Here is a 19451-nt window from a genome sequence, read left to right on the forward strand (position 1 = left end):
CTTCTGTTTCTTACCTTAATCTTCAAGCAATGTATTAATACTCATTTATTTAGTGAGTGATGTTCATTTATTTATTTAATCTCTTAATAAATCACAGTAAAAAACAACTCTAATGATAAGTTTATAATTTATAAGAACACTATTCTTTTAAAAGTAGGCAATACCTCTCAAATTTGAACCTAGAGTTGGTGATTTGAAGAATGAAACAAGGGTACCAAACCAAGAAAAGATGGATTCAAGAATTCAACCCATGTGCAACACAAATGAAAAATATTTTGGTCTCTACCATTTGGTAGAGGTTTAATCTTTAGTAGCAGTGTATAAAAAATAATAAGGTTAATATATGTTTTGTCCTTCGTTTTTAACTCTTAACCACACATGTTGATATATGACTGGACATTTTGATGACATGACATGCCTACTTTTTTTTTTTTTATTTACATTTAATACCACTTGGCATGTCACCCGTTTTATTTACTCTCAAATTAAAAGTACATAAAAAATGACAAGTAAACATGACACATCATCAAAATGGACAGTCATATTATACCAAAAAAAAAAAGTACAGTCACATACCAATATATTAGTTTAAAAACAGAAAATCTTTAAATTAGAGAGGGTAAAGCAAAATTCGCCTAAACAGCGAGGGACAAAACAACTATTAACCCAAAATAATATATTATAAAATATTGAAATGTCAACTCTTAAATGAATATATGTTAACAAGTTAATTTCAGGAATTAGTCTTCCAAGTTCAGGACTAAATTTAATGGCACATTCTATATCACATACTAAATACTAGATTATTAACCTTGGCAAAACAACATTTTATATATTTTGTTTTTAGGCACCGGATAAAGGATAAACATGCTAAAAACTATATAATTTTTTTTATATAAATAGGGTTATTAATTGAACCCAGTTGACCAACCTTTGCACTATCTACAAAAGAACATCCTCTCAGAAATCACACTGAGGGATTAAAAGATGGAAGAACCACATCTTTATCTCCTATAAATTTGTGTTGAACCACACCAAAAAAAATAGATAAAAATAAAAAAATGAACATTATATAGACATTCAATATCCTTCAACACTAGCCCTCCTAGAGGCGGAAGATGACTTACGGCTCTCTTGCCTATCGAGTTCTTCCATAGAAGAACAAACTCGAGGTGGAAGGACAGGCACACCGGACCATCTTGGAGGCGAAACAGATAGCGGAGCTACGGACGGCTGTGATGGAGAAAAACTCAACCTTGGCGCAGGGCAGACGATACCATTAAGACTTGGTGATCTTGACATTTCTTTTCCGGATAATGGTGCTGGTTCTTGGAGTGGGAACCTGCAAGAGTATTTCAAATCCTGTATTGTTTTGAGATGCTCAACAACGATTCTCATGGTGGGTCTATCTGATGGCTCCTTTTGTAGGCATCTTTGTGCAATGTCAGCTATTGTTCTTGCAGCTTTGGAAGGAAATCGACCTTTAAGTTGAGGGTCCATGATCAATGATAAACGATAATCATCAGCTAGGAAAGGCCTACTCCATTTGACTAAATTCCGTTCTTCCTTAGGGTGACGGCTATCAAGATTCTTTCTTCCAGTAAGTAACTCCAGAAGAAAAATTCCAAAGCTCCATACGTTGCTCTTTGGGGTCAGCATTCCTTTCTCCAGTGTCTCCATTGATAGGTTTCCAACAGCCTAAACAATACAATACGAAACAAAAGATATTCATATTCATGATAAATAGGTATGAAGACGATAAAGTAAACAACATTGGCTAAATAGAATAGACACTAGCTGGATATATAAGAATTACAAAAAACACTTGTAAATTAAAGTACTTACAGATGAACTGCTGGAAATCTCTTCCTCAGGAATATGTCCGACACAACCATATCCGGAAAGCTTGGCACTGAAATCTTTGTCAATCTGTATGTTGGCTGTCGAGAATTCATTATACATTGCCTGAGACATAAAAAGCTATATCAACAAAGATAAAGATGCATGCATAATTGTTAAATAGGTCCGAGGCAACAAAAAAAAAAAACTAATCATGGCATCCTTGAAATCATCCAGTCCATAAAATGAAAAATAAAATAAAGCAAGTCCTTCGGCACTCACTTGGTGAGATATAAACAACATGTGAACGGATAAAGACGATATGAGTCATATCGTCTTTATCCGGTCATATGAGTCAATGACAACATGAAGTTTCTCCAGTTCATTATGTCCAATATGATTTCATACTAATTACCTGAAAAGGCCCTTCTTCATGCAAGAAAGTAAGACCCTGTGCAGCACACATTGCAATTTTCATTCTTGTATTCCAATCAATGGATGGTCCATCAGATCTACCATACAACAGGCGGTCCAAGCTTCCATGGTATAGCCTCTCATAGACCAACATTCTATGTTCTGAACCATCACGAGCATGAAATCCTAGCAGTTTACAGAGGTTTGGATGTTGCAAAGTTGCAAGAGTATTGACCTCGTTAATGAAATCCTTCAAGCCCTGAAAAAATACAGAAAATTTTAGACCACTTCAGAAAGTTCTCAGGTCATTTAGAAATTTTTTAATGTCAAGACAAACATAAAATTCACAACACTAACTGATAATTACGTGTCACTTTCAATCAGCAGGTATGCAATTAGTCAATTTACAAGGATTTTCCAACAATAACATATTCATATGGACGGATATTGGAGACATAACAGAGTAAGGAGAATAGCAAGAACAATGCTTAAGCCCTAAGTATAGCAAAGTTGAAGGACATAAAGTGAAAAACTAAAAAGCAATCTAATTCATCTGTTAGATTTAATGGTTAATTCGAATGCATCACAAAATACATATATGACATTGAAGTCCAGACATTCTAAGATAATAATGCAGGCATTATTTCTTGCTATATTAGCAATTAGCATGCATGAAAATACCAAGATATGAAATTAAAATAATGTAATACTAAAAAAAGCACCTGAGATGATGGGTGAAGGCGTGTGACAGTGGCTTCAAACTTCTTTGCACTTGAAGGATCATCACCAAAGTAAGCTTTGTATATTGTAGACGAAAGACATTCTGACACGCATCGATCAGAAGAGAAATTGTGGCAAGCAGCAGCAACTTCCTCATACGGAAAGTTCCGAAGTGAACCAGTTGGTGGAAGTGGCAAAGGTCCAGAAGCATGTAGAGGAACACTAGCAGTCCCCAACTTAAAGCTGCCAATAGCCTTCAGTGAACTACCTCCCTGAGGAGATGGTAGCGGTAAAGGTTGTGGACTAGAAGAACGCTGCTCCTTCATTGATCCTCCTCCTCGGTATTTTGACTCTTCTTGTTCCTCATACTCAATTGAGGTTAAAGCATCTTGATCGGCTGCATCAAGAGTTGAAGGAGCAGATAATGCCCGTATTCTATTGTTAGTGGCTTTATTAACAGGTTGAACGGGTTTCACTCTTGTCCTAAAACTAGGAGGTGCAGACTGTAGTGAACGAGTATGAGTTTGAGGTTCAGGAAGTACTGAAGGCGCATGATCATTATGGTTTATGCGTTTTACATAGGCAAACGAATCAGACTTCTTCTTCTTGCTCTTCAATACAGTGAAACACCCCATCCTTTTTACAGAATTAGACTGTTGTAGAGAACTGTTTATCTCTGCAAAAAAAAAAAAAGATAAAATGAGCATAAATCAACTCTCATCAATTTGAGATCGGCACTTGATAGAGTAATGCTTAAAGGAAAAGCATGAAAAAATTATAAAGAATCTGATTGTCATATTTATCTCCTAAATTATGCCCAACATGAATATCAGATTATTAATAAAATTGTTAATCGGAGAGCCTACTTTACCAATGGTATTTGTAAAACTTGTGAATCATGATCAATTATAAAAGTATGTACAGAAAAAGAATAATTTCTTCACTTTCATTTCGTATTAGAATATTGTAATAACATTTTTTGTCAACGCTATTACTAGATAATTTTGGCAGCAACTATAATTTATGGTGACAGTCCTTAGTTTCAAAGTGACTGTCCATCACAGATCTGCGGCACTTTTCATATCTCATAAACTCAACTATCCATTTGAGAATGCCAAATCATCCTCCTACCACCACCAACAACCTGTCGTCAATGGAGCATTCTTGATGCTCCATGCCCCAATACACATCAGCATGTATATGGGCAGAACTTGAATTGACAATGCCCCTATGCACTTATATCAAATTCCATCATTGCAGATACAGAATTTAGATTCCTATGGTATCAGCACGATTCCTGCCATTTGGTGTGTGAATGATTCTATTCTAGCAACAAAACAAAACTACACATGACTACAGCGACGACTCGCAACAAAACACATGAACCAAATCACGATTCACGTGATTCCAATTATCAAATGCCTAACGCCTAATATATGTAAATGCACAATTCGATTCTCAAAATCCTAGCTTCTCCATTGAGCACAACTTAAAACAATAAAACAAACACAATCTACCCTTGCACCCCAATTTCATTTTCATTTTCATTTGAAGGACTAATTTATTAAGCCTTATAATCTTTTTTCCAACTTGTGCATCCAACACATTCCAAAAAAATGGTCAAATAAAATTCCTTTATTTCTCCAATCTCACAGCACAATTCAACAACTTTTTTTTTAAAAGGAAAAAAAGCAAGTTAGCAAAATGCTTGTTTACAAATGAATAAAACTACCCAATTGCTAAATCCTTAATATAGCTCAAAATACACAACCTTTCCATTGGTTTTCATGTAGACTTCAACTACATGAAAACCAATTCAGATCCAGAAAAATTAAATTTTTAACATAAACCTAAATAATCAATTTAGTTTCACTATATCAATAAAATATATTTGAATTTTCCAAGATGAAAAAGTTCATCCTAAGTTCCTAACAAATAATTTTCCAAAGAAAAAAAAAAAGAATCAAACTACAAAACAAGATTTTCCAGAGATTGAACAAAACCATAAGAGAAAAATAAACACCAAATCAAATTTGCAGCTGAAAACACTGAAATTACAAAAATCAAATACAACAGGATAAAAAATTGAACAAACCTGGTGGAGAAATGGGAGCTCATGCAACTGAGAAATTGTTAAAAATTGGAACTTTTTTGTGGATTGAATTCGTTGAAGAAAACCCTCTTATCGAGTCAAAGAAAGCAGATTGAAAAAAGCTGAGAACAAGTGAAGATTTTAGAGAGAGAAACAGAGAATGAAGAATATTGAAGATTGTAGAGAGAGAAAGAAAGAAAAAAGAGTTTTAAGAAAGATAAAATGAGCACTGGTCAAACCTACCAAATACCCAAATTTGTTTCATTAAACACCAAACACAAGATCTGTTTTTTCATTGTTTTTTAGTTTGTGTTTTGACAATTTTGTCCATTTTTTGCTTTTTCGATTTGGCTTCTATTTTTGTAGTTTTTAATTCAAAGTGAGTTTGAATGTCCCTTTTTTTTGTTATGAACTAGAAACGGTTTCATTTTGTATTTGTTTGTTTTTGAACTTTGACGAATTCAGTTTTCTTGTTGAATTCTTTGTTTGACCACCGTCAATTCTTTAAGATTTGTTACGTTTTAGTTTGCTTTTATTCTTTGAATTTGAATTGAATGGGTTATGGGTCTTGTGGAAAATTTTATACTAATGTTCATGATTTCTAGTTTATATATATATATATATATATATATATATATATATATATATATATATATATATACTAGCAATATACCCGTGCTATCGCACGGGTCGTAACGTTACGTGTATTTTTTTTTTTAAGTTACACTTTGCTAAGTTCACATTCCAAAAATAATCAAATTATATATTCATTAATATATTAAGTAGTATGATTATTTCAAAAATGATTAACATTAAGAGTAATTTAACATTCAATACCAATTACCAAGGTTGTCAAAACCGGACCGGACCGGCCGGTCGAACCGGTTGGACCGTAAACCGGTGAGTAATCCGGTTCGGTTATGCCTAAAAACCGGTGAACCGGTCGGGTCAGATCGTTTAGTGGTTCTGCCGGTTTTTTTCGCAGAAATTTTTTTTTTTTAACATAAAGAAAGAATTGGAAAAGTTTCACTTGTTTTCTTTCTTAAACTGATTTTGAGTTTCAGAAGATGAAGGAGAGAAGGGAATATTTCATGAAATCTCAAATCATATACTATTGAAAATACAAACCAGAGAGTTGAAAGGGAAAAACTAATACTAGTTTGTATTTGTAGAAGAGCAAGAACAAAAATTATGAGAGATCCATGTAGACAATGCTTTGCTGGTTGAGAAATTGACTTTCAGATCTAGAGTGAAATAGGAAGGAGGCGCACAACATAGCAAATAAAATGGAATACTAGGGTTTTAATATTCCATTATATTTTTTTTAGAAACCAAGGCCCAAGAACCCATATATTTGTCTTTTGTATGGTCCAAGTCCACACACTATGTGCAATGTAATAGTTATACGTACCATTCATTTTCTTTCTAATAAGATAGGTTTGAAAATGCAAGAAAAAATAAATATTATGTTGAGTATCCTTTTTGTGTGTGTGTGTGAAGTGTGAACATATAGAATATATTTTTTTATTTAATTGAACCAATCAAATTTATTATTTTACATGTTGATTTATGATATTTTATGGTTTCAATAGTGTGAAACTTTGAATATTATATCGTTTTTTGTTTATTATTATTTTGTATATTGTTTAAAAATATAAAATATACATATTTAATTAAAACGGTCCGACCCGATTGAACCCCGGTCCAACCAGTTGAACCTTGAACCGGCGAGCTTGTCGGTTCGATGTCCGGTCCGGTTCTGACAACCTTGCCAATTACAACATAGACACAAATCATGGTTAATACAAAGATTTTAGTACAAATGAGTTAATGAGTTTCATGAATCAGTGATATAATTTGTCTCATATGTATGGTTTATTTAGTATATATGATAATTATTTTGAGATTGTTATCGGTATATATGATATTTTATAAAAAACAATAATACATTATTATAATTTTTCCCATGTGTTAGAATATTTTGTCCAAATACCCATTGTATATTGTTTCTGTCTTTGCAATATATTAGAAATAAAATAATACAATATTCATACTTTAGTATAGATAGCTAGCCTTATCCCATGCATGAACATGTGGATGTGGAGTGTATCCACGAATTTTTCAGCCATTGCAGTGCCCAATGCACGTCCCTTCCATTTTACTATAGTATAAAGGACATGTTCTTTGTAGTTTAAATAAAAATTTAATTGAATCATACAGTGCTACTACATTTAAAATGAAAAATACTCATATATTACCAATAATAACTTGTTCCGCGTATATAATGGTTAATTAAAAAATTTCATCAAGAATAACTTGTTCTTTGTATATAATAGTTAATAATTTTTTCATCAAGAACAACTTGTTCCCCGTATATTATACTCCCTCCGGTCCTGAATGTATATAGACTATATTATTGTCTAGATACATGAATTCTACAATGAATCTAAAAACTCAACTTTTTCTTATATATAGGACCGAAGGAAGTAGTAATTTAAAATTAAAAAGTTAAATTTTGCTTATATATAAAACCGAAAGGAGTATATGATAATATATTTTGTCCGGTGTATAATTTATTTAGCACATTAGCTAAATGCTTCATGTATTATTAATTTTTTTTTATAATGAATGTTTCCCTTATTAGTATATTATAGTTTGTTTCCCGTATTTTGAAAAAATTTATCACTTATTTAATACATTATAGTGAAATGTTTCCCGTATTTCAATTAGTAACATATTTTACAATGATATTTTTTTTTAATCAAAATCAATAGTATATTTAGTGTATGATTTATTTAATTAAAAAATACTAAAATAAATGTTTACCTATTAATTGACAAAATTGATTTTGTCAAAAATAATTAGAGTTAAGTTTCAATGTTTGTTGAGAAGAGACCCATATAGACCCATATTTCAGCCCAAAACTAATTACCCAACCCAAATATTTATTATTCTTATTATATTATTATTATTATTATCCCAAAACCTAAATCTTCACTTCCTCTTTCATGAAAATTCAACAGCCGCTCCTTCATTTCTTTCTTTGTTCCTTTTTTTTTTTCCTTCTTTTTCTCAACAACATCTTCAATATTTCATGAGCTCACCTTCTTCAATCATCTCCTCTTCTTCTAACAATCAACCCATGGTTCAATTGTTGCTTACAACCCCAAATTTATGTAATAATAACAGACCAAATTCTCCCTTCTCTTCTTCATGACACCCTTTCCGCCGCCACAACCCTTTGTCTGGATTCTTCCATTTTCCAACCTTCAATGACTCCTCCACAACCACCAATGCACCATCTTCATCCTTTCTATATGATTTTAAAATTTTACAACCATTAACTTCTTAGTTAGATCTTGACAACCACGGGTAATTTTTCAAAAAACTATTAACATAGAAATACTCCCTTATATCCCCTTCCAAAACCCACAATTATTATTTTTTCAATAGGAGCAAGTTCGTCGGAAACCACCGCGCCGGAAACCATCGCCGCCGCAGCTATCACTTTTCCGGTCAAGGTTTGAAAATGTTTATATCTGTTTTTTGAGTAAAATCATTTTTGAACATGCTTAAAAAATTATTTTTTGGCTGTTGAACTCCATTTTGTAAACAACTGTTTTTTTAGTCTATTAAAACTTTTCACTTCTATAATTTGTATCATTTGTGGTGTAGTTTGAGTATGGGCTGAGAGGTTGGAGATGGTAAGGAGTTAAAATTGTTTAACAATACTATGATCACATAAACAAAATCATTCTTGTAAAAAGAAATAACTCAAATCATAAAATCCAATCCATAAATTCTACTTTTTCTAATTTTCAGTACTTTCTCTTTACACTTATTTTCTTACCCAAACTCTTTGCTCTTTGTTCTCCATCTTTGTTTATATTTATTTGTTCTTCATTTTTCTATCTCATGGTGGATTTGTGCCATTCATCTTTACTTCTCATGTGTTTTAGGTTCCTGACAAAATAAAACACAAAATTGAAACAAATTAAATGAAAAGTCGATTATTACTAAAGAATAGATCATATCATTTTATCTACTCTGGATGTTTTATTTATTTTTTCTAAACTTTTACCTTGTGATGGTACTTTTATGTGTTCATATTGTCCAAAAAAAAGAACTTTCCTGCAAAATAAAATAAATGTAAATGGAGTTTAAAAAATAAAGATGAAGGCAAAAAATAGCTAAGAAAGAGTGAGAGATAGTATATTTCTTTCAACCATCTCATGATTTGGTTTGTTTTTTATTTTCCAGTGTACTCCTTTCTTCAAAATATACCACTATTTTTTAAGTTAACTATGTTATTCATGCTGCAAGAAAGACATAAGTTGTTAGTATATGATTTTCTGTTTTGTCATCTCTTGAAAGATAGAAAAAAATTAACAAACATAAAACATGTAGAACACTATTCAATAATAATAAGAAGAAAGTAGTAGTAATAAAAAGTAGTAGAAAAAAAAAGACAGAAAATGAAAGGATGAATGTAAGAGAAATTTGTGAGAGAATGATAAAATTTCTTTTGTTTCTTATTTATGTTGGTGAGAGAAGGTAATATAGCATTTAATTTTAAGATTTGAATTCAAAATTTGAATTCCACAATAAGAGGGAAAGTGTGTGATATTCAAAAAGTTTGATTAGATAAGTCATATGTGTTACTTTTCAATTGAAACTGGTTTGGTTACTTTTTTGCATGTGGCTTGATGAAAAGTTACCTTTACTCTCACAATATAGAAATTTGGCTTGGTTGACTTGAAAAATGGCTTGGTTCAATGCTACATTAGTTCAGTTACTTAATTTTTGGACTACAAATATCCTTGAAATGGACAGGTGGCAAATTATGGAGCAAGGGCAAAACTGATTTTTCCATGGTAATCAATTTTCTTATATTGTAATAGATATATGTTGGTCTTTCTGTGGAAACCTTCACGAACAGTCGTCATTTTTTTATGGTTTTTCCGCTTCTCACCGCAGCTCTTTCCACACCTTCGGATATTTGGTGCCAAATCATCGCTCATTTCCTTATTTCTTCGATAATTGAGTTGACTATCTTTGTGGAATCGATTGTACAAGTTCGCGAACAGGATGGACGAGTGGAATGAGGGAAAGCGGCTCGATTGACAAAAAAGAAGAGTAGCCCCCTATAACCTGACAAAGTAACTATAAAAGAATTCCCGAGTAATTCTCAACCAACATATGTGATTCATATATATATATATACTCAGTGGCGGCTTGCACAATCTATATCATGTAAAATCTATTTTAATTTTATCTTAAAATTTTAAACTGAATTACTCAAATAATATAACAAAATAAACACATAAATAATATTAAAAACAATAAATCCCGTGCATGGCACATGCTAAGATACTAGTTAATTTGATGGCAAAAATGTAACACCCTAAAACCCTTGCCCGTACTTAACAACTTAATTAAATAAACATGCAAGTATTCTAAGGTTTACATCCAAATAAAAACCATACATCAGAGATATTTCATTTAATAAACAACGGAATAATTCAAATAGCATTTCAAATACTAAGTAATCATGCATCAAGCTTACATCTCCAAAAGCCATAATCCAAGTCATAATCCAAACACATGGATAACATCCTCATACAATCATAATAAAAGCAAGGTCATACATAGACAAAAGATTCAATAACATACTAGCGCGAAAACTCGACTAGTTGTTACAATATCAGAGCATCTACTTATTACAACCCAACAAACTAAACTAGAGATAGCTACTCGCTAGACTCCTCACCAAGCTAGCAAAGCAAAGAAGTGACTACTCCTTAGAGCTAGTGTCCTCTACCTGGGAATCTGGACCCCCGAAAGTCCAACACATACACAAAACAGAGAGTTAGTAATTGATATCAATAATAGTGCAAGTAATCTCGAATACTAAACACTTGAATTAAAGTAAAGCATATCATAAGCATACATTCTCTTACACAATCCTACTAAATAGGCATACTCATTTCATCCCATAAGAGAACAATTAGATAATATATATACACATAATCATCAATTACACTTATGTCATTCCAATGTCAAATACCAATTATCATCAATAGAATACATAGTCCCTGTCCCCGTGAGCTTAGCTCAGTTGGTAGGGACATCGCACTATATGTGCAGGAGCCCGGGTTTGAACCCGAGACGCTCCACTTGCTCACCTTTAAGGTGGATTTTCTAGCCACGAGACTACTTGACCTAAAAAAAAAGAAAGAATACATAGTCCCTAATGCACACTAATGTCATTTAGAGATGTAATGTCTCCTAATGCATATCTATATGCATGCGGTACCATTCCTCTTTGTGGATAAACTTATATCCCATTGTGCACCTCCCTAGCTCACGGCTATTCCAAATTATAAACACATAAAAATGGAAACTTTGAGCATACATGATCATACTAAACATAAAAGTACAATCAAGGTCACACATTTACATTAAAACATGTCAAATTCATGAGATTTAACCATTTTTATTCAAAAACTCATAAACACATTTAAATCATTACAAAGATCTACAGATTTCCATCTTTATAACCCAAAATCCGTACTTCTAATTAGTACTAAGTTTAACAAACATAATGGAATCCAAAAGATATCATTTTTTTTATCATTGAATTACAAAAAATCCCAAATTAGAGTGTAGGAAGAAAGGGATGGAGAAAGTAAGATTTTTCCTCTTCCATTGAATCACTCTAGATGAACAAATACTACTCTCATACCTTGATTCTCTTGATTCTATAGTCCTTCCTCTTCAATCTTCCTCTCTAATTAACTTGGCTTTTCTTTTCTTCTTTCTTCCTCTAAGAACTTCACTTTCTCTTTCTACCTTTTTATTTTTTTTCAAACTTATGATTTTCTCTCTCTATCTTACTAAAACCCTATCCTCTACTCTTTCTATATCTACACCTCTTCACTTACTAATTGGTAACACTCTAGCATTAACTCTAGGCCCACTCATAAGCCCAACTATTATTATTCTACCAATTAATTACTTTACCCAATTAATAAATAACAATTACACATAATTAGTTACTATAATGCAATTAACCACAAAAAATACACATAATACAAATTAATCAATTAACTACTAATATTTAATTTTAGGTCGTTATAAAAAACATCTCAAACATTTAAAAATAAACATTAATAGTTTAATCGACCGAAAAAAGAAAAAAATTGGGGAGACACCTGACGCTTTCTCGAATGCGGAACTCGTGATCCCCATCTCGATCACATTCAAAGTATTCGTCTTTCAATTAAATTCTTAATAAAACAAAAAATAATAAAACAATTTTTCATGCGAGTGAAAAAAGAAAAATCGGGTGGACACACGACACTTCCCCGAATATTCGTAACGAGGTAGGCTCTTTGCTTTTAGTCGGATGTTCGTCTTCCACGCTTAAAACAAACTCAACACACCAAATCAATTTTTCCACACCAAATTTCTTTTCACAAATGTTTTATCCATTCTAACGTGATACAAACAAGCTTAAGACTCCCACGCGCGAGCATACAAGCTATACGTTTAACCACAAGCATGCGACCTAAGCATCGTTCTCTAAAATAACCAACCAACAAGTATTTTATATCCAGAACTACGTAGCTTTGATTTCTCCATTGCATCGGGTGATACGTAGGAGCAAGATACTACTCTTGTCAACCACAATAATAAAAAATTATTTTTCCCTCTATTTAAAATCAAAACATTTTCCAATTTTTCATTCGCCTTTAATAATAAGGAAACAAACATAAAACTAACACGTAATTAAGCGCTAAATTAATTAACGGTTCCCGTTAGTACAATCGATGTGAGGGATGCTAATAAACCCCTTACATAATCGACTCCCGAACCCGAAAATTGTGGCGTTGACCATCTTTCTGTTTCTTTCAAGGTTTTATCGATATTTTTCATTCCTAATAGAAAAACTTCAATACTCAATTTGTCATTCCCCATAGTTTATGATTAACTAAATAAAAAAGTTTACCGCCATAGGACGCACGGAGGATGTCAATCGGCCACAACGTATTAATTGACGGCAACAACATAATCCATTACAACGGCGACAGCCATGGCCTTATAAAGGGGACCAATGTTTCTTTGTTCCTCTATCTAAAATCAGTAGCAAGAGTGGCACTGCTGCATGCATGGTTTTTATGCGTAGGGATGAAGTGTAAAAGAGATTATCTACCGTTAGAAAAATTAGGCAACACGATAAAGTTTTATCCAACGGGTGAGACATCCTCTCATTTTAAAATTCCTCTCACTCAGTGGCGATTTCAGGAATGTTAGAGAGCCTAGGCAAAATTTTGGAGGAAATTTTATCAACCAAATTTCTGGATACAGTAATATTTAAACCAGCAAAATATGAGTCAAATAAGGGGATGAAATATAACATACCAATAGTGTACTATGTAAAAAGCAACTGATACTTTCGAGACAGAGAGAGAGAGCGGCGACTGTAAGGATTGAGAGAGAAAGAGAAAGCTTAATTTCTTCTGTTTTAATAAAAAGCAACTGATAAAAAATATTGGTAGTATTTATTTCTTTTGTTTTATTATAAAAAAAAATTAAAAATTGGCAGCCTAGGCACGTGCCTGGTGGTGAAATTGCCACTGCTCTCGCTTGAAAGTTATATATATATATATATATATATATATATATATATATATATATATATATATATTCAATTCAAAAATAATTTTGTTAACATGCTTTTAAGGTTGTAAAAAAATTACATGATCGAAAAATATGAGAGTATAGGAGATATTATAAGAGTTAACATTAAAATGAACAAGGAAACTGGAGTGTCATAATAGAGAAATAAGATTTACCATGTAAATGGGCATATACAAAGACCTTCGACGCACCATTTTAGCACAGTATCTGGATATAATTTAATGCAATCGCTGTTATCGATGCATTCTGCTGTAATGTCCAATAAGAATTAGGAAATATTAGTAAAATGGGTGAAACATTGTGTATAACATAATTATGAGAATGAACTTACTTTTACTAACGACTACAACAATAAAAAGGGAAACAAAAAGTATCACACTATAAATAAAATTGAGAGTTTCAGCCATTTATTTTTCACTTTTGCATATATAAATATGAAATGGTTTGATCACTTTATATAGTAAAAACTTGTTGCTATGTTTACATCAATTTAGTAGTTTTAATAGTTGAGTTGTTTCACTAACTCCTATAAAATTAGAATAATTATTAAATTTCTTCAAAGTACAATGATGAATGGTATTTGTCCCTTTATCTCATAGGATAGATCTCATAGAATAACTTTGCTTATAATTATAGAGTTCATTTTTGTTTTACCAACCTTTCTTTATTATTTTTTATTTCTTATCTAGTCTCTCACAATTGTGAGAGAAAAACCAAAATTATTTTATGGATTGGAATCAGTCGAGGTCGACCCGTATATCTTAGAGGTCTCGTGTTTGAAATTAGAACAATTTTATTAAATGTCACTTATTCTGAACTGGGCGAAATTCCAATATACCAAAGGTCCAATAAAGTAATGGGGTGTAAAGCTCTAATGCATGTTAGCAAGCATCGTATAACTCCTCCTACGCAAGGATAGACACGTGCAAAGTGGAACATGGCCTCAACCAATAGAAATCCCATATAGTAGGAAATTAGTACTATTTTTGGTTCCACTAACGTAGTGGAATTGCCGCTCTCCATGCATACTCATGCAATGTTTGTCCAATAAATACACAACTAGGCTAATAAAAAGTATCACAATATAAACAAAATTGAGAGTTTCAACCGTTTATTTTTCACGTTTGCATGTACAAATATAAAAGGTTTGATCACTTTAGTAAAATCTTGTTGCTATGTTTACATCAATTCAATAGTTTTTAACAATTAGAGTAAATTAGAGTACTCCCCCCTCCATTGATAAATACTTAAATTACACTACTCTCTTCTCTTATGTTAAAATACATACACTCTACTCTTATACAAAATATATTAGAGAAAATTTCACTCCCCACACCCTTGAAAGAAACTTGAATTTCATTCCTCCTCCCCTCTTATTTTAAAACCTACATTTTCCTCAATTAATAAAACTCCATTTTTAATATAATCAAACTTCTAATTCATATATTTTCATTATTATTATTTCTTCACATCATTAACATATAATGTTAACCTTTCAAAAAAAAATTATAATGTTAAATATTGTTATAAATTATAAAAATATACAAAATAAAATACAAATTTCAGATAAATTACTAAAGTTGATTAAAGAAACATTTTATATTAAACTTTATATATAATCTATAATAATAATAATAATAATAATAATAATAATAAAATTCATAATAGAACTTAAAAAAAAGGATAATTAAGTTTTTAAATGATGACTTAAAGATTTTTGACATAAAATAGTGACTTAAAGTTAATTAGTATCACAATAGTATTTATTTATGATAAAACGGACTAAAGGATATATTTTAACATAAGAGGAGATAATAGTATAATTCAATTTTTTTTAAGGGAGGAGAGTGTAATTTACTCTAATAATTATGTTGTTGCAGTAAGTCCTTCAATTTAAAATTAGAAAAATCATTGAATTTCTTCAAAGTACAATGATGAATAATATTTGTCCTTTTAGCTCATATAGAATAACTTTGCTTGTAATTATAGAGTTCATTTTGGTTTTAGTTACCAACCTTTCATTACTATTTTTTTACTTCTTATCTAGTCTTTCATAATAGAGAGAGGAAAACCAAAATTATTTTATGTATTGGAATTAGTCGAGCTCGACCCGCATATCGTAGGGGTCTCATGTATGAAATTAGAATAATTTTATTAAATGTTAGTTGTTCTGGACTGGACTAAAGTCCAATATACCAAAGGCCCAATAAACATGGTATAACTCCTCTTACTCAAGGACATATACGTCCTGAGTAGAATTTGGCCTCAACCAATAGGAATCCAATATAGTATGAAATTAGTACTATTTTAGGCTCCACTAACGTAGTGGAATTGCCACTCTCCAAGCATACTCATGCAAGGTTTGGGCAATAAATACACCAATGCACCAAACATTCAAGGTACGTGATTACAGTCAATTATATGATGTTTTTAGCTATTATTTAGGATAGTTTTTAGTAGCTAATTAGCTTTTTAGTAGTTTTTAACTAAAGTTACGAAGTTACTTGGCCAAGAAGCAAAAAAAGAAGAAATTGCATAAAAAGGAGCAAAAAAATGAAGAAATCAAGCAGAACCATCGCGCCACGATGAAGACAATCACAACACGATGGAATAAGATTTATTTGGAGCAAATCTGCGTAAGTGTTAAGCAAGAAAACAATTGTATCGCGCCACGATGATCACATCATACCACGATGGCAATTTAATGAAGCCATCGTGGCGCGATACCTTGCGATGCCACGCGATGAAAAACCCCAAATCCACTAAAAACTATAAATATAGCTCTCCTCCTTCACAATTATTCATTCATTCAGAACTTCAGAGAAGTAAAATACTCTAAGGAGCAACAAGGAGGAGAAGCAGAGAGGGTTTAGAAACTCTCAAGGGAAGGCGAGTCTTCCTCGTCCGAGGGAGTTGAAACTTTCTCTGCAAGGCTATGAGGTTATTCTTTATGCATATTTTCTTTATTGTTTAATATGCCTTTTAGTAACTAAGTACCTTTAGGTTAGGTTGAGTATGAACTCCTCTAAGAATGCTTAATATTATGTAATTTGGTTCACTCAAAGTTTATTTTAATTACTATTCAGTTTGTTAATCATTATTATTTTGTTTTACACACTTTATTCATAATACCGGCCATATTGTTGAATGAACTTAGCGGATTAGCTGATAACGTGACAACATGACTAATCCCGACACATGCAAAGGTAATATAACTAGTCGGAACTAGGAACAATTATACAAGTACTCAAGGCTAGGGGGTTATTAGGATTAATAGTTACATTTATGTTAAATTCTGCATGTTTACAATTATTTAGTTAGAGTAAGATAAAGTTGAAAACTTGTTAAAACGGGTAAAACGTGACATTAGAAAGGGTTTTCTTACTAAGATTAATAATAGCGTCTTCACTTGCAATGGGATAATACTAGAATGCGTGAGCACATATTATCAAATAGAAATTAATGCGCCGGCTAACAAAAGGGGTAATAAGAATTATAACACCAAGTTACCAAGCAGGAGTAGAAGAGTGAATCGAAAGTACCTAACCTATTTTCTAAAACCTAACTCTTTTATATTTTATTATCTGAATCTGTCTCAAAACCTTGTTAAAACCAAAACGAATGCAAGCTATCTAAATTCCTAAGAAAGATCGATCGACTTGGCACGATCCCTGTGGATACGAACTCATTCTAGACACCGAGAGTATGAATTATTACTCGACGGTAGACTGATCCACTTGCTAGACTGCGGTCACTACGCAATATTCACATGATTTCCTTGTAATTTCCTTGTAATATTCTGTCGACTTATAATATATTATAGTCTTTTGAATCCACCATAAACTGATCTTATAACAGTTCCAATGGAGGAAATCAATCAACACATCACTACATTCACTATCTCTCATCTCTGGAGGAATTGCAAACATCAACGAGGAACACCAAGAGACCGCTACACAAATGATGGAGATATACAATAAAAGACTAGCAAGGCTAATATTAGATCATGGAGGCCATCTTATGTCTATCTATGTCGTTTGCTCGAAAGTTTTGAAATTCTATATCATATTGATTTGAAACAAACTATGTTTCTAAATGATTTTCTCTTATACTACATTAAATATATCGTATTAATTTTGTCTTTTAACTCTATGTTTTCTTTCATGATTTAATTATTAGTTTTAGAGGTTGCACCATGAATTCCTTTTAGAGTTTTTTTTTTTTCTTTCTTCTTTTCAGTATTTGATTATTCTTTTCTAAGATTTTAGCTAGAGATTGTTCAAGTTCTGAACGAGTAAGATGAGAAAATATCTCTTCAGAATCTGATTCTCAATCTGAATCTGCTTGAGCCATTAGAGCCATGTTGGCTTGCTCTTCGGCAGAGTCATCATTAGAAGAGTCAAAGTCGTCCGATGTTATCAGAGGCTTCTTCTTCTCTTTGAAGAATTCCTTGGGCTTGTCTCTGCTCAGCTGAGGACACTCATTTTTGTAATGTCCAGAGCCAGAGTGAGAATAACTTCCAGATCACTTGTTGTCTTTGGATTGTCTTTGCCTATGCTTCCAGAGCAGTCAAACCTTTCTAGGATGAACCTTTCGACTCCTCTAGTTCATCCTCTTCTGCTTGAAGTGCTATAACTTTCATTGAGCAACAATGTCAAAAAGATATGGTTTGTCATCATAAAAAAGGGGGAGATTGTGAAGAAGATTTCCTTCTTGAACTTCGCTGGGTTTTGATGATAACAAACTCACATCACAAAAGAAGAAAGCTTATGGAGGCTCAACAAGAGGAAACAAGATGAAGACCAAGTTTTAGGTTTTTTAATTAAATTAATTGTAAGTATGGTCCTTATCTTTGATTTTTCATTTTCAATAAATATATATAACTTAGAATGCTCAGAAATTATTTTAAAATCAATTACAAATAAGTTTCTAAGTTAAATATAAAAGTCCATACGAAGCAAGCTTTTAAAATATAAAAAAGTTGAAATTTAAGAAAAGCTGTCTGCTCTTTTTAAAGCGCCTCTCCTGTTCGACCGAGTTAAAAAGATCTGCTCTGTTTGTAATTCCAAATCAGTGCAATGTTTGAATTTTGAAAACAGAACTTTTTAAATCGCCTGTCCGTAACAACCGGTTTAATATGTGCTTGACAGAAATCATATTGTATGAACCATTGCGTTTTTTAAATATAACTTTTTATTATAAGTTTTTTTGAAGAGTTGCCTTGCTTCAAGAACATTTTCTAAAGCATCTATAAATATATTTGTGATCACTAGTAGAAAAATGACATATTACATAAACATTTTACATCTGAGGAACATATGTCAGATGTGAAAAGCTATATGGAGTAGTCTTTTCATCTGGTTTCAATATCCACAGATGTGAAAAATATATAGAAAAAACGTTTAACATCTGGTTTCAATGTACCAAAAGCATAACTGAACGCGGTGGCAATCCTGTAATTATGGCGAAAATGATCTAAAATATATATATATATATATATATATATATATATTTCGGTAGCTCATTCGATAAGAACTCCACGGTTAAGCGTGCTTGACTTGGAGTAGTCTTTGGATGGGTGACCTTCTGGGAAGTTTTCCCGAAAAGCGTGCGAGTGAGGACAAAGCACGCTGAAAAGACTCGTGTTGGTTTGTGGGGTCAGTCGGTCATCCTGAAAAGCAGT

At 32.1% G+C, this 19451-nt stretch overlaps 1 protein-coding gene and 2 long non-coding RNA genes across 3 annotated transcripts; 1 reads left to right on the plus strand and 2 right to left on the minus strand.

The window, feature by feature from the left end:
* Positions 1-878: 878 nt before the first annotated feature.
* On the minus strand, positions 879-5654 carry LOC123889696 (probable serine/threonine-protein kinase PBL1). Its single transcript, XM_045939157.1, has 5 exons — positions 5069-5654; positions 2976-3649; positions 2255-2512; positions 1846-1965; positions 879-1698 (listed from the first exon to the last, which is right to left on the minus strand). Exons 2-5 carry the CDS (start codon positions 3606-3608, stop codon positions 1081-1083), a joined length of 1629 nt encoding a protein of 542 aa, XP_045795113.1. The 5' UTR covers positions 3609-3649; positions 5069-5654; the 3' UTR covers positions 879-1080.
* A 2382-nt stretch (positions 5655-8036) lies between these two features.
* On the plus strand, positions 8037-9941 carry LOC123889697. Its single transcript, XR_006802604.1, has 2 exons — positions 8037-8586; positions 9780-9941. It is a non-coding gene; the product is annotated as an uncharacterized LOC123889697 (long non-coding RNA).
* A 625-nt stretch (positions 9942-10566) lies between these two features.
* Positions 10567-14296, minus strand: LOC123889698. Its single transcript, XR_006802605.1, has 4 exons — positions 14100-14296; positions 13924-14017; positions 13490-13548; positions 10567-10894 (listed from the first exon to the last, which is right to left on the minus strand). It is a non-coding gene; the product is annotated as an uncharacterized LOC123889698 (long non-coding RNA).
* Between the last annotated feature and the right edge of the window lie 5155 nt (positions 14297-19451).

This window comes from Trifolium pratense, linkage group LG6 (assembly GCF_020283565.1).
Source record: "Trifolium pratense cultivar HEN17-A07 linkage group LG6, ARS_RC_1.1, whole genome shotgun sequence".
NCBI lineage: Eukaryota > Viridiplantae > Streptophyta > Magnoliopsida > Fabales > Fabaceae > Trifolium > Trifolium pratense.

What these genes read in the sequence shown, in the direction of transcription:
- LOC123889696 (XM_045939157.1), bottom strand. Translation starts at nt 3,608, where the DNA reads ATGGGGTGTTTCACTGTATTGAAGAGCAAGAAGAAGAAGTCTGATTCG. An exon ending in ATGAAGAAGGGCCTTTTCAG is followed by an intron (nt 1,966 to 2,254) that starts GTAATTAGTATG and finishes TTTATGTCTCAG; the next exon opens with GCAATGTATAATGAATTCTC. An exon ending in AGATTTCCAGCAGTTCATCT is followed by an intron (nt 1,699 to 1,845) that starts GTAAGTACTTTA and finishes TGTATTGTTTAG; the next exon opens with GCTGTTGGAAACCTATCAAT.